Source organism: Phoenix dactylifera, chromosome 4 (assembly GCF_051530095.1).
Source record: "Phoenix dactylifera cultivar Ajwa chromosome 4, Ajwa_hap1_PhDact_Kaust_v1.1, whole genome shotgun sequence".
NCBI classification, from domain to species: Eukaryota; Viridiplantae; Streptophyta; class Magnoliopsida; order Arecales; family Arecaceae; genus Phoenix; species Phoenix dactylifera.
The window spans coordinates 50,937,289-50,959,139 of record NC_143193.1 but is presented as its reverse complement, the minus strand read 5'-3'; the positions used below and the strand labels follow the sequence as shown (position 1 = coordinate 50,959,139).

At 36.0% G+C, this 21,851-nt stretch overlaps 2 protein-coding genes across 3 annotated transcripts in view; one reads left to right on the top strand and one right to left on the bottom strand.

Annotated features, from left to right (window-relative positions):
* The window catches only part of LOC103701335 (ABC transporter D family member 1-like), a 37,054-nt gene extending 25,908 nt beyond the window's left edge, over window positions 1-11,146 (bottom strand). Inside the window, exons 1-4 of one of the 2 annotated variants that reach the window (XM_088720447.2) lie at window positions 10,909-11,146; window positions 8,230-8,409; window positions 4,317-4,639; window positions 1,955-2,179 (exon numbers count right to left, since the gene is read on the bottom strand). In XM_088720447.2, coding sequence (XP_088576573.1) covers window positions 1,955-2,179; window positions 4,317-4,639; window positions 8,230-8,257 — 576 coding nt within the window. In that variant the 5' untranslated portion in view covers window positions 8,258-8,409; window positions 10,909-11,146. The remainder of the gene's footprint in view (window positions 1-1,954; window positions 2,180-4,316; window positions 4,640-8,229; window positions 8,410-10,908) is intronic. The other variant, XM_008783359.6, reaches the window with a different exon arrangement.
* Window positions 11,147-15,421: 4,275 nt separating this feature from the next.
* On the top strand, window positions 15,422-21,373 carry EMB1968 (ATPase family associated with various cellular activities (AAA)). Its single transcript, XM_008783360.4, has 12 exons — window positions 15,422-15,564; window positions 15,652-15,730; window positions 15,828-15,907; window positions 17,453-17,575; window positions 17,674-17,743; window positions 17,840-17,913; window positions 18,020-18,140; window positions 18,224-18,286; window positions 18,449-18,508; window positions 20,126-20,251; window positions 20,341-20,424; window positions 21,025-21,373. Exons 1-12 carry the CDS (start codon window positions 15,521-15,523, stop codon window positions 21,124-21,126), a joined length of 1,026 nt encoding a protein of 341 aa, XP_008781582.2. The 5' UTR covers window positions 15,422-15,520; the 3' UTR covers window positions 21,127-21,373.
* Window positions 21,374-21,851: the final 478 nt, after the last annotated feature.

The following is a 21,851-nucleotide window of genomic DNA, read 5'->3' as shown; positions in this document are numbered from 1 at the left end:
GTTAGGATTAGTTTATTCTCTTTTAAAAGAGTCCTAGAAGGGTTAGGAAAGGGCGGCAAAGGTTTTTATGAAGCACTATGTGCGCTACTGGGAAAGATGGAGATTCATTTAATTTTTATTAATAGTGGCCAGAGACCTTCTTTCTCACCTACTTCTTCTATTCTTCTTCCAACTTCTCTTTCCATCCTTTATAACTCTGTTTCCACTATCTTTTATGCTAGTCTGCTATTAATTGGCATATATCAGGCTGATGATCAGATCTGTAACCATATCTAGAGCCATTTTATACCAACAATCAAAACACAGGTTCTAGTCTGTGTGCAGAATTCAATTCTGAATCTATTCGATTGCTGTGAAATTTTGTGGGACACCTAACTCCAAATTGGGGTCACACCACTTGGCAAATGTTCTCAAAATAAGCAATATAACAACTCATTGGAACCGAGATACATACCTCTACATGATTGAAAATACCATATTTTCCATTTGCTTAAGCATGGATTGCCAAACCGTGCCGAAATAGGCAGTTCGAAGTGCACCAAACTGGCTGGTTCGGGACATACTATACCAGATTGGTCGATTACCGACACGATTCAAGGCCTCTCGAATTCTTAAAAGCCTCCCCCTGTGGTCCTTAGAAACCCTCTCCACATCCTTTGAAACCCCGTCAGACTTGCTGCCCCATCACAGATCCCCCCTCCCCCTCCTATGCGGACCCTTCAACAACACCCTTGCCTCTTTCCTACCTCCTCCTCTGGCGCCCCCCCTCTCTCTCCCCTTGTAGTTTTCCTTCAAAACCCCTCTGGAGTTGGATAATAGCCCCGATCTCCCTAGACGTCGATTCTACAGTGAGTCCCCTCGCTCCCTCTCCTTCCTCTCCAGTCCTATCCCTCCCTGTGGTGCCAATATGCCACAGTATAGTATAGTATGCACTAGTACCGTACCGTACCAGTTACCGGCCAGCATGCCTATTGGTACTAATTCTGCCGTCCTTGTGCTTAAGTCTCTCTTCAAAGTTCGATCTTATTAGACGCCCTTTTACATGAGACCTCATCCGTGGATGTATCAATTGAAATTTCATTCTTGAAGCATAAGTTAACATATTTCAAGACATTATCATGAATCACACCCAGTAACCCTACCAAATTTTTCAAAAGCTAAGTTCCTTTCTTGTTGTTCTTGACAATATCATGTCTTTTTTCCTTTCTGAATGCACTGAGCAAATTCATGCTACTTCATTACTTTGTAGCATTCATCTTTAGTTCTTTGCATAATCTCCAATTATACATGTAAACAACCAAATATCTAGGATGTTATTCAGCTCAATTATTTATTCATATATAAATAGTTGACAACATGATCTTTTAGGCACATGTTCAACTATAAACCATTAGCTCTTTTCATAAAGCTGCTTAAAGCCCTCAGGCACACATTGTACACAATTAATGTTGGATGTCACATCTCCAGGACCTTGTTTAAGGATTGCATAACCATAACCACTATCACCGACAAGCTTTATACTTCCTGATTGGCCCATTTTATTGCCCCTTCCACACTCTGAACCCCTTGGCAATAACATAACTTTTTTAAAACATTTTCTGAAGCATTTAAAAAATTTTAAATCTTCATTCACATAGCTCTTGATGCTTCCACAGGAAACTATAATAAACAAATCACGGTCCAGGTCTACCATAATTTCCTTGAAATAGCTAACTGTCATTTCCGATCAAACCTGTCCATGGCACATAACTATTTTGACAAAAGTAGTTTCATACCCATGACCCCAAAGGTCCCCACCCCCAACCCCCTGCAGGTGTACTTAATATGTGCATATGTATGCAGGATGGAAATTCATAAGTCTGTCAAGGGCCATGAATAACATGAACAATATAACATATCAAAAGAAAGAAATCATGTGTTCTAACAGCAAGATTGATCCAGAAACTGTATTTACCTCGAAATAATCAGCATGTATGAGCTCTGTTAATATTTTCCTGAACCGCAAACTTAAGGCCCCTGTCAAGTACTTTGAAGTAGAAAACAAGGCCGACTGGAGAAAACATAAAAGAATATTTTCAGCAATCAGGCGCAAAAAGGTTGGTACTCGCCGAAGAAAAGCAGCTCGAAACAAGAATCCTTGAACTTTTGCCAATCGATTGCTCAAGGCAGTTCTCAATGCCTGCAGTAATGTTTGAATTAACATTCTCTCACAAATTGGGTAGTTCATAAAATATAGTATCTCTACAGGCAAAAAATTGATTCGATCCAGGAGCAATACTGGATATATGAAAGCAAATTTTGGTAAAGGTGAAATAAACAAACATCAAATAGCTGAACTAACTACCAGTATTGTAACCACAAAAGATGGTTAATAACCAAAAAATCCTGCATTTGGTGTGTTTTTTTTTAACAGTGACTACCAAGCAATGGGTAGCAACTGGCTAGGAGTGTGCATGCAGCTCTGACCTAGCATGCAATTTATACAGAGCATTCAGAGTTTGCTCAATATCTATCTTTCTGTAGAACTAAGCCAGGATGAGAAAGAAAAAATTATTTCTTAATTTGAAGACTATAAAAACCTAAAACATCAGGGTTCTAGAGTTCTCACATGGGAGACCTCTTCCAAAAGTCACATTCTAGATGACTAGAGTTTGATGGTTTTCTGTAAAGTTCCAATGGTTTGCAGCTTCAATTAAGTGCTGACTTTGAATGAGGATGTCAATCCTAAACTCACAGGCAGAGAAACTTGAGTTCAAACAATATACCGATATAATTAGGGTGCTAGAAAATTATAACTAGTACAAGCATCTCAGGGAACATAATGGATTGAAACATGAGAAAGCCTTGGATGAAATGAAGATTGAATGTGATTAAGAGAACTATTTTACCGGGATATGCTAGCTTCTACCATATCACATGATAATGACTGAAGATTCCTAAGACACAAATGCATTCTTACCAAGCCATAACACTTAGCATCGAGCATAGATCTCAACAGAATATATTCAATGTTAGCAGCTTTCAGTTATGCTCATTCTTTCCAAAGTCACCAAAGAAGTTTTTAAGTTAGTAAAGGAGCACTATTGGTACAAAAAGAATGAGCATATACACCGAACCATTAGCTACACATTTTATAATAATGTGCATTCCATGGTATGACATGGTTTGATGTCAATCAATATCAATTTACAGGGCAACTTGAGGGAGGTAGTGAACTCATTTTGCCAATTCCACTTCTTCGTTAGGTGAACAACATGACAAGCAGGATGTGTCAACAAGAATCTGCCGACCTCTGATACTTTACCACAGGCGGATGCAAGTACAGGCTGTAGATTATCTAATGACTCTGGATTTGTTCTGCACCATTGTGGAATGAGACCCATCATATTGTCATTATCAGAGAATGACAAATAGCTGGGCTTGAGGACACATTCAAAGATATTTAGTAGTATTTTATCGGAATCATGGACTACTCATCTGTTCTTTTTGGTCCAGCATTATTTTGCCATACCTGCAGGCTACACTATCTTCAAATTGTCTACATTGTAATATGGGGATTTCAGATGACTTGCCAGATTATATTTAGAATACTAGAAAATTTCTGAAGTGAATAACTCTGAACTTTAACATGGCAAACGCAATGTTAAACTTTAAGTAAGCCAGCTTGCTAAGAAGGGTGCTTGTCAAACTAGTTCATTAGTGAAACTCTAGGAAGCACCTTCACAGAGTAGGTGTCAATCAGTTGCTTACATTTTACCAACCTTGGAGTTGTTACTTGTTCAAATGATAGCAATTTCCCTTCCATTAAGATTTTTTGTTTCTCCAATAAATATTTATTCATAATAAAAAATGAGAGAACTAAGGAACTTGAACCATCAGTATTATCTGGACCATAACCAGCAATTAGCTTCATAGAGAACAAAAATTACTAGATCATGCGAAAGTACAACACTAAGAAAACAATGAAAGCATGGTAAAGAAAAAAGGAGGAAGAATATCAAAATGCAACCTGATATTAACAGTGATCCAATACTTATTGCCATGTGATGACTATCACTACTGTTACTAGCACGAACAAAGAACAAGACCAGCGCAAGGAAGCTAAATGCTGCTTGATAACAACAGTGATAGAAAAATTACTGCCATGGGATAACTATCACTACTAGCATGAAATAACTGTCATCATTGTAACTATAGTATGTAATTATTTGTAGTAATTAATCATATGCTCCAAAATATATATTCAACATAGCTGTCCAAGGATTAAATGGAAATGACATCTACTGTACCAAAAATGTGAAAACAAAGAAGCTCACCACGGTGGCTGCTAAGGCCATAAGATTGCGCATGCCCACTGAGCCCATCTGTGAGAGCAAGATTGCAGCTAAAACATGTAGAGATCTCAATCCCCTCTTTTTTTGCCTTGGTGTCCTAATTGACTTATCATCTACACCATTCTGGATCAAGCTCTCCTTATTTTTACCGAGTGTAGAGAGGTTAGCAGAAGATCCTGGTCTGCCGGATCTGCTATGCCATCGTGATTGCATGTATGCAACAGTCCCACCAGCCACTAGAACACCCGAGACTAGTGCAAGTGTTCTCCTGTTTGAGACCATGAACTTTAGACATCCAGATAATACTGAAGACATCCAAAACATGCAGGAGTACAAATTAAAAAAAAAAAAATCTATTATCTAAATGGTAAGCACATGATAATGATGTTACACATAACAAAATGGCCTTCATAATAAAATAATGAAACAAAAAGAATAAAGGCCTATAGAAGATTGGAAAGCTAATAAAAGATTCAAATGCCAAAATTATAGGGACAAATTGTAATACATGTTAAAAGATTTACTGATTCAACAAAAAGATAACAAATGTTATAGAAACCACAGACGTCAGTTAAGTGCAGAGAGGGTGTCACGTAGCACATAAAACACACAAGGAATTGAAATCTAGACTGCAAATTTTGGTTATTAACATAACCAGAGCAATAAACAACAAAATCTATTAGACTTCTTTGGCACAGTTTTCATCAACATTATTACAGCCACAGCTGCTTAGTTTGATGCAAGTTTATTCAAATTCTTCCTCACTGCCTCCATTTGAGTTTGTTTGGAGACAAGGTTCGCCAAACTGGTACCAAGGCCCGTACCAATTGATAATTGGACGAACTTTTTTTTTTTTGCTGATTTTGAAATAAAGTCGACAAACCATTTGCCGACGTCATTTCCAAATCGGCAAAAAAAATATGGCACATTTCTTGTTTCGAAACTAAATAGGGGGACCCCCTGCCGATAAGCCGAAAAGGCCAAGTCAGTAAAAAATTACGGGACATTTCTTGTTTCGAGACGAAATAAGGGAACCCCCTGCCGATAAGCTGAGAGGGCTTTCGAGCCCTTTCTCTCTCTATCACTCTCTCTCGGCCTCTCTCCCTCTCTCCCACGCTCCCTCTCCCTCCCTCTCTCCTTCCTTTCCTCTCTCCTTCTCCCTCTCTCTCCATTTCAAATCGATACACTAAACTATGCTGGTAACCAAAGTACACCATACCGACACCGCTAGCCGTATCGGTCGCCTACCAGAACGGTACACAGCAAAAATTAGTCGAACCATTTTCCACAGCCAAACCGTACCAGTTGGCGACGGTACCAATACGGTATGTGCTAAACCGGCCGGTTCAGCATACCATGCTGGTAACCGATCAGTCCATTTCAGTACGCCTTGAACCGGCCAGTTTGGCACGATTCGGTAAACTATGTGCAAAGATTTGTTGCAGTTCTAAATCTCCAGCAAAATACACGCCCCCAATGATCACACCTTCTCATTTTGTCCTCCATCAATTTATCAATTTAATCAATGTTTCTTCGGTTATTAGTTCAACAGCATGTAAATAATCAATTGACAATTGTCGTATTTAAATATTTTTTCTCATGCCCATTTAAATTTTTGTCATATGACTTTCTGAAACTAGAGTATCGAACAGGTGAAAACATTAGAGCATATTATTGCAAAGGACATAACAATATAATCTCTAATACAAAATTAATAATGTAGGTTACCATGGCAAAGCCAGGTAGAAGACAGGGTGAGCCCCCATAATATTCCAAATCTCTTATAGTAGTTTATAGGTCCAGCCCCTCAAAAATCTTCACCATAATGCCCCCCCTCCTCCTCTAAAAGAAAGGAGAAAAGGGGTGTAATTTCTTGGCCCCCAATTTTATGGTGTATAGTTGTTAAAGAAATCAAATAAACAAAAAAAAAACAAAAGGAGAAAGTCACATGCTTAAAAATTCCCCCTCCAATCTCCCAACAAGAACCAACTCTTACAATAGCATGTCCTCTCTTACCTCACATATCCAGTAATCGGAAATCTTCAACTAGAATGGAGATAAATTCTGAAAACTTTTCTAGTTGTATACTGTTACAACAGCGGGTGTATGCAGCAAAAAAAATATTAATTCACACTCACTTTTTGGAAGCACCCAACACTTCATATCACTAGGATGAAGGGTCCACATATTGGTCCCAAAATGCAAGATAGGGGTCAGTTGGGGTGTTGGGAAAAAAAGGGCACAACAAGTATTGCATTTCATTTTTAAAAATAATGTCCACATTTTCACATGAAATACAAAATAAAGAAATTTTCCATTCAATATCACTAACATATGTGTAATAAAAAAACTATCTTCTTTCTCTTTTATGATACAATAACAAATAATGCTTTTTTAATTATTTGTACGAATTAAATTAATCCTCATAATGCAACATTGTTGAGTATGAAAATGGTCATAACTTGGACTGCATGTGTCAAATGTCTGGTTAGGATTAATATATGCCTTCATTCTGGACTGAGACTGCATCCACGTTGCCTTGCTCAACTACATCATGTAAATAATAAGGTCGAAGAGACTCTTTATGCAGTTATGCCTATATTTGATCTGCAGTTAAGTCTTTGCTGACATCAGTTTCATGACAAGCTTGCATAAATATGCACCCCAATTTTGTGGAGCAATTTTATCTTGCTAATATACATAGTGGGACTACTCAATGCAACTGCAGGGTTTGGTTTTGTCTTGATTAACTTCTCTTACTGAGGATATTTTTATTGTCAAAATTGTATACCTAATCTGACAAGTGTTATATGAGCATCTAATGCTGTTACAGCTTATATTTATGATGGAGATAGATATTAACCTTCATCACCTTGTTTAATTAGCTGTTGCAGAACCTTTTGTCAAAATATTTTCATCCATACATTAAAATCCTTGTTCACATGGTGAGCAAATTTGTTAATTAATCCCTCACCTTATTGAGGCTCTTTTGGTATCGTTTGATACTTCTATGGCATTTTCACTTGTCACTTGTCTTTTATTTCTCCATGAGTTATGTATTAACACATTCCATCTTCATGAATAATTCAACCAAAAGTTGGCCTAAGGCCCTGAACAATGTTTAGCCAAAAGTCCATATCTAACCAATTATCAGTCTATAATTTTGCATGCTAGCATACTTGCAGCTCATTAACACACTATAAGCCAACGAAGACATTCTCTACAGCTTTAAGCATTTGCATAGATGTCAATTTTACAATTCACATGGAAACCAAAAGATGTTCAAAAGATGTTTTCTTCTTCTCATAGTTCTCAATGCAGTCAGTTTAAAGAATCCTGTGCAATATTGTTGGTCAACAGAAGTTTGGAGAATAGAGTTCATAAATCTATTACATATTTCCTTTAAACATCTTATTTTAACATTATTATATTCTCTTTTCTTATATGGTTATTGTATTCTTTGCTTTGAGGGCAGACCTTAGTACAACGGTAAGGTTGCTCCAACGTGACCTGGGTATGATGGGTTCGAAACACGGAAACCATCATTTTGCATGCGAGGGGTAGGGCTATGTACATCTGCCCCTCCCCATACCCCGCAGTGGCGGGAGCCTCATGCACAAGACACCCCTTTTTTTTATTGTATACTTTGTTTACAACAATATATTTGTTGAAGTCCATCACTGCATAATTAGGTCACTGTCTTCTTAAATGCAAGAATATTTTAAGAAAAGTTGGAAGTTGCATGTTCTTGTTATCGTTGTATTCTTTCCTCTTTTCCTTTTGTGTGTGTGTTAGGGTGGGGGCCTGCTAGGTCAAATGCAGTCTGATTTAAAAGCATCCTTAAAGAGCCAAATTCATGGTATCCCAAAAACATAAGTAGAATAGATCCACAAACCTCCGAGAAGCCAGAATGCTGCGCCCATGCTCAGTTAATGGCAATAACTGCAGAGAAGGCATGTTTTAAAAATAATTTCTCCAAATAATTTATCAATCAGTGAAATATTTTCTTCCAGAAGGCCCACGCTGAATGTAAGAAAAGGAAGAAACCACTATTCTGGTCATCCAATGTTTGACCCTGGCAGAAGCAAAGAGAGAAAGGGAATTAATCTCAATGTTTTTCTGGGCCAGTCAAGCACAACTAAACAAAGACGAAGCTGTTCTGAAAGCATTAAATGATAAGAATATAAAAAGGAAAGCACCAAAAGCATTATTGCAAGTGTCCAGAATATAAGCCATCTTTCTTTATCAATCTTATACATGGCATAAAATGAATGAGATATTGTTTTCATCAGTCACTACATTAAATGAATTTCACTCAGAGACTCTTAAATATGAAGGAGTAATTATGGTCATTAACTGTGTCCATTTAGCTTAGTCAATGGAGTTACATTTACAAATTTCAAACACAAAGAATTTGCATAATAATGCATACTTCTGATAGTGATAACTCTTGTGCTGATCTTTTGCCTTGTCCCAAATGTTCCAGGCTCAGGAGAGCTAAACTGAAATGGAAGATAGAAAGAAATCTTGCTCATATTAGATGGGTGCTTCTTGTTTGACGTTGACAGATTATTCCTAAGAAACATGTTTCATTGTTACATATTGTATTTCTCTGAAGTGAAGTATTTTAAGAAAGAAGGGTGAGAATGGTGTATAATTTTTGTTCCGCATACATCTATGTCACCAAACTGATTTTACAAATCGATCTTCAGACTTATCTAGTCAGAAGCAGAAATCACATAGCCGAGATGTCCGATGGTATTACTTCATATTGGTTTTCATTTAAAGCTTCATGTCATCACAATTATCAGCTTATATAATCCCTTTTACCAAGTTTTTCATCCATGATGGTTAACAATTACACAAGGACTCATCTGTATCTTCCAAACAATTCATTGAAGCCATTCTCAGCCTCCACAAGGCAATCCCTGAGATCCATAATGCTGTACTTCTTTTTTTCAGTGGAATAATTATGTTACCGAAAAAAATCACATAATATTGGATAACACTGAGATTTTGCAATATATATATATATATATATCAAAAAAAGTTACTACTAGTGCCCTGTAGCTGCTCTTTCTTCCTAATTCTACTATAGATCCCTAAAATCTTGTTGTAAAGCAGATACAAATTGAACACATTTGATACAGGGAGCAAATACATAGGAGCTCTAGAAATATCTTAGACTTATCAATTTTTCTTAAGCAATACCAACTTGGCAGGGATACCAATGTCTGGGACAACTTAAAAGTTGAATATTGCTGCAAATAGATTTCTGATTCACCATAGCATGTGCCCTTGTATCATTTTTTATTGCATTCATAAGATTGTTTATCATTTGCATTTACTAGGTAATATTCCACATCAGTCCTTATATCTCACTAGAAGAAACCTGTGCAGATGATTGAGAATATGTAATGGTGAAAAAAAAAAGTCATGGAAATGCAGAACAAATATATAGGCAGAGAATATGGAAAACTAACATAGTTGCAGGCAACTAAATATGAAGTACAGATAACAAAAATGAAGAACTGCAGGTGTTATCAAGCCAGTGGATGATGTCACAAAAACTAAGTGTCAGCATGCCTGTTGAACCATTGCCACCTGAAGACAATGGCCATGTCTATCAAACTTACTCAAGACTAAAAGAATGGTAGCCTTGTTGTAACATATGCATATCAAATATTCAGTTATAATACCAGAACCTTGTGGGCATCCTTATCATCTATAATGAGATTTTGTACAATAGTAATAAGACCATCTTTCCAGAATGGAACATAATGATATTAAACATAAGCATAAATAAGCATGGTGGTAGTTAGGTTCCGGAGGTAGATGCAAGATAATTGGCAAAAATTAGAGCTAGAAATGAGCGAAGTAGAGGAAGTTTATGGACAGTGCCCCTAGAGTACAGGTGTTGAGAGAGGTGCACACATGGTTAAGTGGTTAAATTGTTGAGCGAGTGGCATCTTTGAATTTATAGATGTCATCTTTTTGGAAAGGTTTGGCGCTGGATAGGACAAGAAGGTCACGCCAAATCCACATATTCTTTGCGAGTTTGGCTATATGCAAACAGGGAGATGAAAGGGTCAACATGACAACATCTCTCTCCAACTTTCTTTCAAATGTCCGGGAAACAGCTCAGCTTCTGATCCAATCATTCGCTTTGTCTACAAATTAGGCAACAAGAACAGGGTTTGCAACAGCGAAAATACAACATCGGAAAGATACATATCATTACGGTGTGTTAACGCTGTGAAAGAAATTTTCTTTGTTGAAGACAGATTACTCAGACTACATAACCAGGAAACATATCCCAATACCAGGTCATACGTCAAAAAGCCGTTCAATCCCAACAAACCCTTATCCAAAAAAGAAACCTAACAACCTCGTCCTCTTCCAAAGAAATCAAGAACGACCGAAGTAATTTAAATCCAAGAATCAACTTTCTTTCAAATGAAAAAAAAGTTATCCAACAATCAAATCCCAATAACAGCACAAAAGTAAAAGAAATCCAAGTTAGAGAAAGTGGCAACAAGAAAATCCAAGAAAAGAAAGAATCGGAGAATCTTACTTGCATCAGATGCAGCGCATAGATCGCAAGGACCGCGGATGACGATGAAGAAGCGATTGTCCCCCCCCCCCCGGCCCTCCTATGCCTCCCAGACCGGCCGCAAGAAGCGAGGTCGATGCGCCTGAAGACCTCCTTAGGGTTCCCGAAGGCGAGCAAAAGACAGGAGAGAAGAGAGGAGAGCAGGGAGATGAAGAAGGGGGGAGAGAGAAAGAGGGGGAGAGAGAGAGGGGACCCAGTCGAAGAGGCGCCTTCGGACTCATGTTTTTATAAGTATTTTCGGCGACGGGGTCTCGTACTCCGACCGATGGAGTTTAGCTATCGTGGGACTGCCTTCATTATTGCACGTGGCGTGTGATTGGGCACGGTAATCGAGTCACAGGTCATCCGAAGCACGTGTGGGGAAAATAAGGGGGCAAGCGGGCAAGCGGCACGAGGGCAACGCGATAGTACAGTTTTTTTAAATTTTTCTTTAAATATAATTAGAATAGATAAGAAAAATAGAATATAGTATAATAAACATAAGAAACTAATTATTTTATAATATAATCTTTTAATATTAGTATTATGATATTCATACGAAATTCTAACAGTATGTATATATATATATATATATATATATATATATATATATATATATATATATATATATATATATATATATATATATATATATATATCAATATAGTATAAAAATATATTATGTAAAATAATAAGATTAGGATTCAACAAAATAGGAAAATATTGCATTTAGAAGATATTTAAATATGATATAATAGGATCATTGGTAGTTGCACTTTTATTTTTAAATAAGATTATAATATACAAATATAATAAAAATTAATAAAATATTAATGTACACGTGAGGATGGTGGAGTACTAGAAAAAGTATTTTTTATTAAGCAAATATGGTTATTAATAATATTATTAAATTCTGTATTCATTTAGTACTAACGGAAAAAGTTCTTTATCTAATACTGAATAATAAGTCAATGATCTTCTTATTAATGATTTAAATTATTATATTTTGATGAAGAATAATATTAAATGAGAGCCTTAATTATTATCCTAATCAGAAAGATATATTAATAATATGATTAATATGGATGTCCACGTGACGAATAGAGGGCTATACATAATCAAAATGTTCGTTTTAATATGTATGTACAAACATATAACTCGTGTGATAGCCGAGTATCACATGTAGAGGATATTTGCAATATAGGAGGGTTATTGGTGGTTGCACTTTCACTTTAAAATAAAATAATAATCATAAAAATTAATAAAATATTAGTATAATCTAATGGCCTGTACGGGATATGGATAGGGTAGAGTACTTCATACCAACATATAACAAAACAATATGATTACTAATAATATTATTAATTTTTGTGTTGGTTTGGTCTAATAAAAAAATTTATCCAATATGGTTTAATGAGATATTAAACTTCTTCTTAAGGAGCCATATTAAATAATCTTTTAATTATCCAAAATAAAAAGCTTAATATAAGTACCAAAATAATGAATGGAGAGCTTTACAGCCTTCATTTTAATACATGTATTATATGATAGATGTATGTTTTTTTTTTTTGGGGGGGGGGGGGAATAAAAATATAATATGATAATGCACAAAAAAATAATAAATTTTAATAATAGCCGAGCACTGTAATAACGATTTTAATGTCTGATAATAAATTTTGATGATGGTGGAACACATTAATATCATCAAATGCCACTAATATTGATATTTATGTGGTGCACAAATTAAACCTGTATTTCAGATATATAGTATAATAGATGGAATATCTACACCCATGCGACATTGAATGTGCGCAAAAAAAAGATGCAATGCTTGTGATCTCATGTTTTAGCGTCCGTCCGTCAACCAAGGCCTAATTGGCTAGAGTTGTTAGGACAAACACGTGAGAAGTAAGGAGGCCGCTGGCCTAAGTCGGGGACCCTCACTGCACTTGGAATGCATACAAAATGTCAAAAAACACGTGAAAAGTACCGAGAAACATACACTGTGTCGGAGCGAGTTACACGGAAAGTTCATATCTTGAATTCAAACCTGTACTTTGTTATGCACAAACGCCGCGCACATTACCCATGACTTGCGACCTCTGAATGCGATATGGTCCATGAGACCCCGACATTGTCCCAGCATGAATTCAGCTCTTATAAACTGGAAATCAAGTAGTGCTTTTTTTTTTGTTTTCTTTTTTATTATTAAAGAGAAAACCAATGCGGGCGGGCAGTGCTATTTAAAAATTAATTTGGTTCATAAAAAAAAAATTCTCATCGAAATATTTTTTTTTAAGAAGTTGATTTATGAAAATATGTTGTATGAGAAAATAATTTTGGCATATTTGGTTGACTGAGAAAAAAAAAGGTACATTTCAAAATGACTTATGTTTGGTTAAATACATAATTTTTCGAGAAAATTGTGTGAAATATCTATTATATTTTTAATTAAAAAATAATTTATTCATAAATTTTGATAACCTTATAGTAGTTTTGCAAAAAAAACATCTCACATCCCTTATATTTTTTTCATAAAATATAAAAATCTTATTTTCTAATTTTTCGTGTTGCTCCTCTCGAAAATTTCAACCTCGTTGACTACACTTTCTTTCTCTTTTTTTTATCGTAAACCAAATGAGTCCTAAAAGACCTACTAAACTAGGTCCCTCCGTACTTACCAAGAAAAAACTAGCTCCTTCCTCCCCATTTACTATATATTTCTGCTCTTATTGTCATGATAAACTATTGCTCTATGATCAACTGTACATTTATTATATGCTGTTTCCCAACCATTGCTTGGAAATGGTTATCACAGGGAACTAGATATCAACTTAAGCGAGGCATGTTATCTTTCGTTTTTCTGAAAAGGAATAAAAGAATCCTCACCAAAAAAGAAAAGAAAGTGGAAAAGATTCTCATGGATGATACTAATTGCCTCTCTCTCATTTCCTGGTCGAATAGCGGAATGTTTTCCCAGCTTCAAGTGCAAGGGACTCCGTTTCCAAACATCTCCACCTTTTACATCTTCCTTTTGTTTCCATTTCATGAAATATACCGACAAAAAGAGCTTTACGTACATCGTTGCACGGGAGTGTTGTTGAAGAGAAGGATGTAGATAGAGAGGAATCATGAGATTGCCATCTCTATCATAGGGTCCATATTGACTCGTCTCCATTATATATTTTATTGAAATCACCAATTATTCTTAAAAAGTACGGAGAGAGAATTTGAACTTAGGACTTCTGCTCTGATACTATATTAAAATCACTATTTATCCTAAAAATTTAAGCTAATAGAATTAGATAGATTTATTTATATATTTTATATTTTTTAATATTAATGATACTTGATTATTGTTATTAATTCTGCCGCCTTGTGGTCTCCATCATATTCTTCTTTCTCAACTCATTTCATGCAGGATTACCCTCCAATCCAATTCCTACTTGGAGTTGGTATTCTTAATTCTTGGTGAAGATGTTATTGGACCTGATATCACTTGGTCTGATAACTTCACCGGCTTGAAAAATTGATATATTGAAAATAAATAAAAAATATTATAATTAAAATTATGATAGTGCTAAATTTATAGATTAAAAATAAAAAAAAAACGACAACAACTACTATGTTTACAGCTGGATGCGGGCCCCCTTCATTTACAAGTCTATCAATGGTCCTCTGCATGCAAGCATATGTGGCTCGACCCAACCCATTTCCCCACCATCAAGGTGCAATTGGGCCGAATCGAGTCTCTTAAGTAGAGACTTGAGCCCAACCCTATTCAAAATGCACAAGTTTAAAATTTGGCACATGAACGAGTCTTAATATTTTATCTCGAATTCAACTCGCTTAATAAATAATGTTCAAGATCATCTTGTTCAACTCAAATATCAATCGAGCTACTCTTGAGCTCGAATTTGAACCCTAATCATAATTAAAAATTATGTACTTGATTAGGCGTGCGAGTCGTCGAGCTAGGTATTTAACTATTCGAGCTCAATTCAAAACATGATTTGAGTAATAGTCGAGCTGAGATTAGCCCGGATCTAAGTCGAGCTTTACTTCTTCTTCTTTTTTTTTCAAAAACTTGTTTAGTTTGCAGAAGAATTTTTTCTCATAAGAATAATTTTTTTCGAGAAGTTGATTACTGCAAATATGATGCATGAGAAAATAGTCGTGATATGTTTGGTTGATTACAAAAAAGTGGTACATTTCAGAGTGACTTATGTTTGGTTGAATATTTATTTTTTTAAAAAAATATATAAAATATCTATTATATTTCTAATAAATAAAAAAATCTTATGGTGGCTTAAAAATAGTTTTGAATTTTTTTTAATCGGTAAAAAATAGTTTTTTTTTATCTCTTCTGATTCATTTTTCTATAAAACATTAAAATTTTATTTCTATAAAAATACTATTTTTTTAAAAAAAAACCCTAAGTAAATATTTTTTTAATTTTTCTGTTTTTTTTCCAATTCCCGCGAGCCGAAGGAGTCCTAAAATCAGGCCCTAACGCCGATTACACTCCTATCACTCCCCTGAAATTTTCAGGAAGAAAGGCGAGGCAAAGAGTGAAGGCGAAGGGCGTCCGAGAATGGCGCCCGTAGCACCAAGCTCGCAGCCATGGGTGGAGAAATAGTACATTCTCTTCCTTCTCTTTCTCCATTTACTCTCTTCATATCTCCTCGTTACCGATTCCTCTCTCTCTTCTTGGCGATGTTGCAGCCGGCCGAAGCAAGTGAAGGACGTGGCTCACCAGGACGAGGTCGTGCGTGTCCTCACCAATACCCTCGAGACCTCCAATGTGAGAGATAACCCCTCATCCGCCGTATTCCCTTTCGTTCCTTTTTGCCGGAATAACATTGATTCGAGGTTTTCCAACTTTCTCTCTCTCGGTGCAGTGCCCTCACATGCTCTTCTACGGCCCTCCCGGAACGGGGAAGACCACCACCGCGCTCGCCATCGCCCACCAACTCTACGGGTACGCGCTACTTCTCGAGAGCTACGCAAATCCCATCAAATGAATCGCTTCAATTTAGGCTTAGAAATCGTTGATGCCCTAGTCCGGGAGCTGGAAATTTTATTACTTCTCTTAATTTTTTATAATATGCTCCTTTTATTAGTGTTTTTTTTTTCCTTTTGATTTTGGGAATTCCAAGTCTACTCGCTATTGTGGATTTCTTCAAGGTTTGGGTTGGCCCTGTATCTATTTATGAAGACGATGACTTTTCATTCATTAATGTTGGTGAAAGCTTTACCTCTAGTTGAACATTTTTCCTACCTTTCATTCATGGGTTAAGCTTTGGATCAGTACTTGTTAACAAGAGGATATCTTTTCAAGTGATTAACAATCTATCAGGATAAAAGACAAAAAAAATTTGCAGGGGGGGTCTCACAGCACTTATTTAAAAAGTATTATTGTGTCATCATTCACCGAGTGCATGTTTAACCTTGGATATATGGCCTATAGTTTATGTAGATGAATGTAGGTCGTGTATGTAATTGTCTTAACTCATTCATAACTCAAAACTATGCTTTCTGTAAGTTAGATCTTTTGTTTCAATAGCTAGCTCTGTAGTTTTGACGGTAGGCCTTTTTCTTTCTCAAAGTTGATTGGACCAAGAACTTGCAACTCATTGATCGATAATTTAGCCTGAGAATTAATCATAGAACATTTTCAAACTTTCTTAATGACACCTTGATTGTTTAAAGCCAAACACGTTTAACAGGAATTAACTTTGTTGTCGATCATGTTTGTTCCATGATCTTTCTTTTGTTTGTTATAGGATTGTTGTTTTCGAGTCTTACAAAGAAAAGCTTTACTTTGAAGCTGTGGTGAATTTTGCATTTTCCATTTTTTTGGTATCTGTAGTATGGATCCACCATTTTAAGATCTGTTTGGCTTAGTTCATAGAGATCATTGTGTTCATTGATTTCATACAGTTCTTTTTGTTCCGGAAGTTCTCCCCATTATGGAGTTTGTTTGGTAAAACTCCTTTTAACACAATAAATGTCACAACCAACTTCATATTAAAAATTCTATTTATGCACAAAGTTATGCAGAGAGGAAAGTACTTGCTCAAATTCTTCAAACTTCACCTATACTTACTTGCGGCTACTTATAGTGGCAGGATTAAATTATTTACAGACAAACAAAGTGACATGTACTGTACTAGTGTTGTTGTTGAATTATAGGGAGGCAAAGCAAGTCAGTGTGGCTTTATTACTCATTATACCAATGGCTGTGCTCAACTGCTGGTAAAAGAAATACCACTTAATAAGCAACTCATCAAGTTTTGCCTTAGCTGGCACACTACTTGAGGGATTTGACTCTGGTCCAGCATGTGGGACTTGTTAAGATCATGAAACCACATAGATGCAGCTGGTATATGCCTCATGCTTATTTTCCAGCACATATATTGTGAATCTGCAACTGATGTCTCGAGAAGTTTCTCTTCTTCTTCTTCTTCTTCTTTGATAAGCTTGTAAGTTGCAGGGCTTAATTAGAAGCCTTTTTTTCTAACAGACCAGAAATGTACAAGTCAAGAGTTCTAGAACTCAATGCAAGTGATGATCGTGGAATTAATGTTGTGCGGACAAAAATCAAAGATTTTGCTGCTGTTGCTGTGGGTTCTGGATCTCGTCAAGGGTAAACTTCATATTAATTTAAAATGAAGATATATCTGTTTGCCTTGACTTATAGTTGTTTCTTTAGTTTCTTCTAAATTATTTTCTTATTTGTCGTAGTGGTTATCCATGCCCACCTTACAAGATCATTATCCTAGACGAGGCTGATTCAATGACTGAAGACGCACAGGTATATTATTGCATCCAATTGCCTTTACTTCTTTAGTTTAGTTTCTTGTGATGCTACTGCTGCTTTTAATGGGGTGCTGGGTCGTATAAATCACAGAATGCTTTGAGGCGTACTATGGAAACTTATTCCAAAGTTACAAGATTCTTCTTTATATGTAACTATATCAGCAGGTGATTTCTTTTCTGCTCTGCCTAAGGTTCAGCTTCTACCACTAATGTAACATATGCATTCTGTGTTTGTAATTAGTGGATAATTTATTAAATTTATATTTTATAGGATTATAGAGCCGCTTGCTTCCAGATGTGCAAAGTTTAGGTTTAAGCCTCTTTCTGAAGAGATCATGAGTAATCGCATTTTGCACATTTGTAAAGCGGAAGGCCTTACCCTGGATTCTGAGGTACAATAGTTGTTATCATCAAGCTTTCCACTGCATATATTGTTAGCTTTAACACATTCAGTGTTGTTTATGCATCAATCTAGGCTCTTTCTACTCTGAGCTCCATCTCCCAAGGTGATCTGCGCCGTGCAATTACATATTTGCAGGTATTGCATTTCTCTTATTTAAATTTACATTTTACATTTATCTTTGTTTAGATTTTCTCAAGGTGATTAATTTTGCCTTTATTTTATTTAGAGATCACCAATATCTCAGATTCTCAAAATGTATACCAGCTAATCCGTTTTTGTGTCTTCAAAATCCTTCAGAGTGCAGCTCGATTATTTGGATCAACCATTTCTACCAAAGACCTAATTAGCGTTTCTGGGGTATTGAATTTTCACTTATGCTCTCGCAAATTTTATTATGTATTCCTTTTGGATTGCCTTTTGTAGCGTCCATCATCGTGATGGAAAATTATGAAAATTTCGGGCTCGTTTAATCTTGACACAGATACTCCATTCACGGCCATTTTGGGATGACTATTATTAGTTTATGCTTTACATAATTAGATCAAGTTATTATAAAATGAATGTTGATTCGTTATTTAGAAAACTTCTTTATCCCCTTCTGATTTGTGAATATCCTATGAAAATATCAGTGCATTCCTTAGGGTAAAGCATGCAAATTTTAAGAATTCTGATTTGCTAAACCACCATGAAGGTAACAGAAACCTTGCATTTTGAGTTGTCAATATGATAAATAAGCTTTCTAAAATTTATCTGAGAACCTGAATTCTTTGGTTGCTTTCTTTTTGTTGATTTTCCTTGGTTGATATGATCTTAAATTCAAGGCACATCTTTGAGTCTTTGAGTATACCTAAGTCATTCTTGCACTTTAAAGTCTGTCATGTTTTGTTTGCAAAGTTGTTTTAATTTAGATTAATGATATATTATGCTTTAGCCTTCTGTCTACCCTATGTCAGATCTTGTCTTCCGGGTCTAGAGGAACCTTGGGAAGGAGGGGGGAGGGGAGGGGGGGGGACGGGTTGCTTCCCAGCTGCATGAGCATAAGATATATAATGTAAGAGATAAGGTTTTTTGTTTCCATCCAACATCACCAACTAGCCCTCTTTCTTGCCCGCAGTTGCCTTGGCTGGTAATTCAACACTGATTCATGGGAGGGCCATTTTCACTTGGATAGCAAATTGCTTAGCATTTTCCAACACTAGTAGGGTGCACCTTGATAAAGCCTATCTGATATCATTAGTGTGCTGCCTGTTGCCTAATGATTAATTATTTAAGGAATGCCATGCTGTTAAAGTCTGTTAGTCATGAGAGCTCAAAAACTATTCAATGTCGTGCCAGTTACTCTTTCTATAAATGAAGATCTATCAAATGACAGGCGGAAGATATTATCTTCAATATGGAACGCGCCAACTGCATAAGGACTAGGGATTAAATATCTTTGTAAAGCTAACTTAACTGATAAAAGGATCTTTTTGTTTTCGCAATGTTTTCTCCTGCAGAATTTAATGCTGGGACATGCCACTTGCTTAGGAACTAAGTAAAAAAATTATCTGTGATTCTAAATGTCTAAAAGATCCCCCTTTTTAAATGGTGCTAACTGATTAAGTAAAAAGAAAAAAGCTACATTGATTTGTTACCACTAACTTTACAAAGCAGTGGCTTGTAAATTCATATATTTTGCCATGCTCATCAGGTCCTTGAACTTTCTTTTTCTTCCAAATTGTTTAGTATATGTGTTGGAGGGCAATACAAAAGTTGACTTATCTATGTGTCATTCCTAAGCAAAAAAATTACATGTTTTGTTCTTTCTTTTATGCAACTTTCAGTTCTTCTGTACCGCTGAAATACTAAAACCATGATGAATTGATGATTGTATACATCAATGAAGCAAAGATCTTTCAATTTGATACATCCATTTTTCGTCCTTATATATTTTATTTCAGTTCTGCTGACAATTTTTTTTACATAATTTGTCAGGTAATCCCTCAGGATGTTGTTCAGTCACTGTTTATGGCTTGCAAATCTGGTGACTTTGATGTGGCAGACAAAGAAGTTAGTAATATAATTGCAGAGGGATATCCAGTTTCACAGATGCTTTCCCAGGTAATCATTTTATTACATCATCTAATTCACTTTGGTGTCACCTTTTTATTATTAATCTGTAGCTGCTACTGATTCAATTTCGATTTCAGTTGTTAGAGGTAATCGTTAATGCAGACGAGATATCAGATGAACAAAAGGCAAGAATTTGCAAGAAACTGGGTGAATCTGATAAGGTTAGTGGTGATTCTGGTATTATTTATCCCATGTTATCTAAGCACTCATGTATGCAACATGTAGCTACTATGCTGTTTGTCCTTATGTTAGACATCCAACCACAAGAAACTAGGGTCTAATGTCTACGCCAATCACCTGCCCTTGCAAACATGATTCTCCCAATACTGTTATGGTCGTACTCGTATGGTAACTGTGGTTCAAAACCATTATGAACCTTTATATCTGTTTCCTTTAAATTATTATATTTTTGTTTTATGATGATCGCCATTAGTCTTTGTAATGGCATATATGAGTAATAGTGAAATAGCACCAGTCTGATGTTTCATATTGAAATAAATGATAATATCTATTTTTTAGTAATAATTATGCTAGATGCAGTTTAGAAACATTAAATCAAAACTAACATTGAATCCTGCAGTAGCGGTTTGCATTAGATAATAGCTTTTTATGCAGCTATGGCACTCATAATGGACATATGAGGTCTGTTGTGTAAAGGCCATTATATATTTCGCTAAAACTATTAATACTTGAGACATTCTAGTATGCATTTAAGTGATATATATATATATTAATGAGATCTTGTTCTGGGACTTCTGCAGTGCCTGATTGATGGAGCAGACGAGTATTTGCAACTAATGGATGTGGCCTGTCACGCTATGCGAGCTCTTTGCAACATGCCAGAGGAATTGCACTTTAGTTAATCAGTTTTTGGTAACAAAATGTTGGCATTACCGAACTCCAGGGAGCTGATTCTACTTGAATCACTGAAATGCTTGTAGTATTAGAGCTTTAATGTTTTCAATGCCCTTACTGTATTTGCAAAGTTTTCTGGCAGCAAAAATCTGAACACTCAGGTTTGCTGCTCATGATCTTATGTTCCATTTGTTTAAGCTGTACGCTTGCAATTTCTATAAATCTTTTGGCTGCATTCCGGTAGCTTCCTTCAAATATTCTAGCAATCTTGAGATTTACTGGTTTTTCTGAAATCTCAGTCTATGCATCATGTCTAACCGAGCATTTGTTTGGCTGCTCTCTGGATAAGGCTGGCGTCTATGAAAGGGCTGAGCATTAATACGTGGCTCATGACTACTAATACAGGCAAAATTTATTGCCCTTGGGTTTCAACATGGTTTTTGGATTCTCTTTCTTGAGGGGTCACCGGTGCCAGGAAGCACTGGATTATCAGTTTATCTATGTCAAGATGGGAGGATCACCAATTATTATCAGGATTGATGTGAACAGTAAAATGTATGGTCTAGGGTTTGATCTCTCAGATGTTCTTAAAAAGCCATTCTTTTGGAGCAAATGCAAACTGCTCTTTGAATTATTTAGCCTGCCTGTTTTTTGTTTCCTTTTATAGCCAAGAGACTGGTATCGACGACAGATAGACTCCTGGCCAAATATTAATGACATGCATTCTTCAAAG

Bases quoted from the DNA above. Each gene is read 5' to 3' on its own strand.
- EMB1968 (XM_008783360.4), top strand. From the start codon at position 15,521: ATGGCGCCCGTAGCACCAAGCTCGCAGCCATGGGTGGAGAAATA. The intron at 17,914-18,019 runs GTGATTTCTTTT...TATATTTTATAG, and splicing joins ATATGTAACTATATCAGCAG to GATTATAGAGCCGCTTGCTT. The intron at 18,287-18,448 runs GTATTGCATTTC...AAAATCCTTCAG, and splicing joins GTGCAATTACATATTTGCAG to AGTGCAGCTCGATTATTTGG.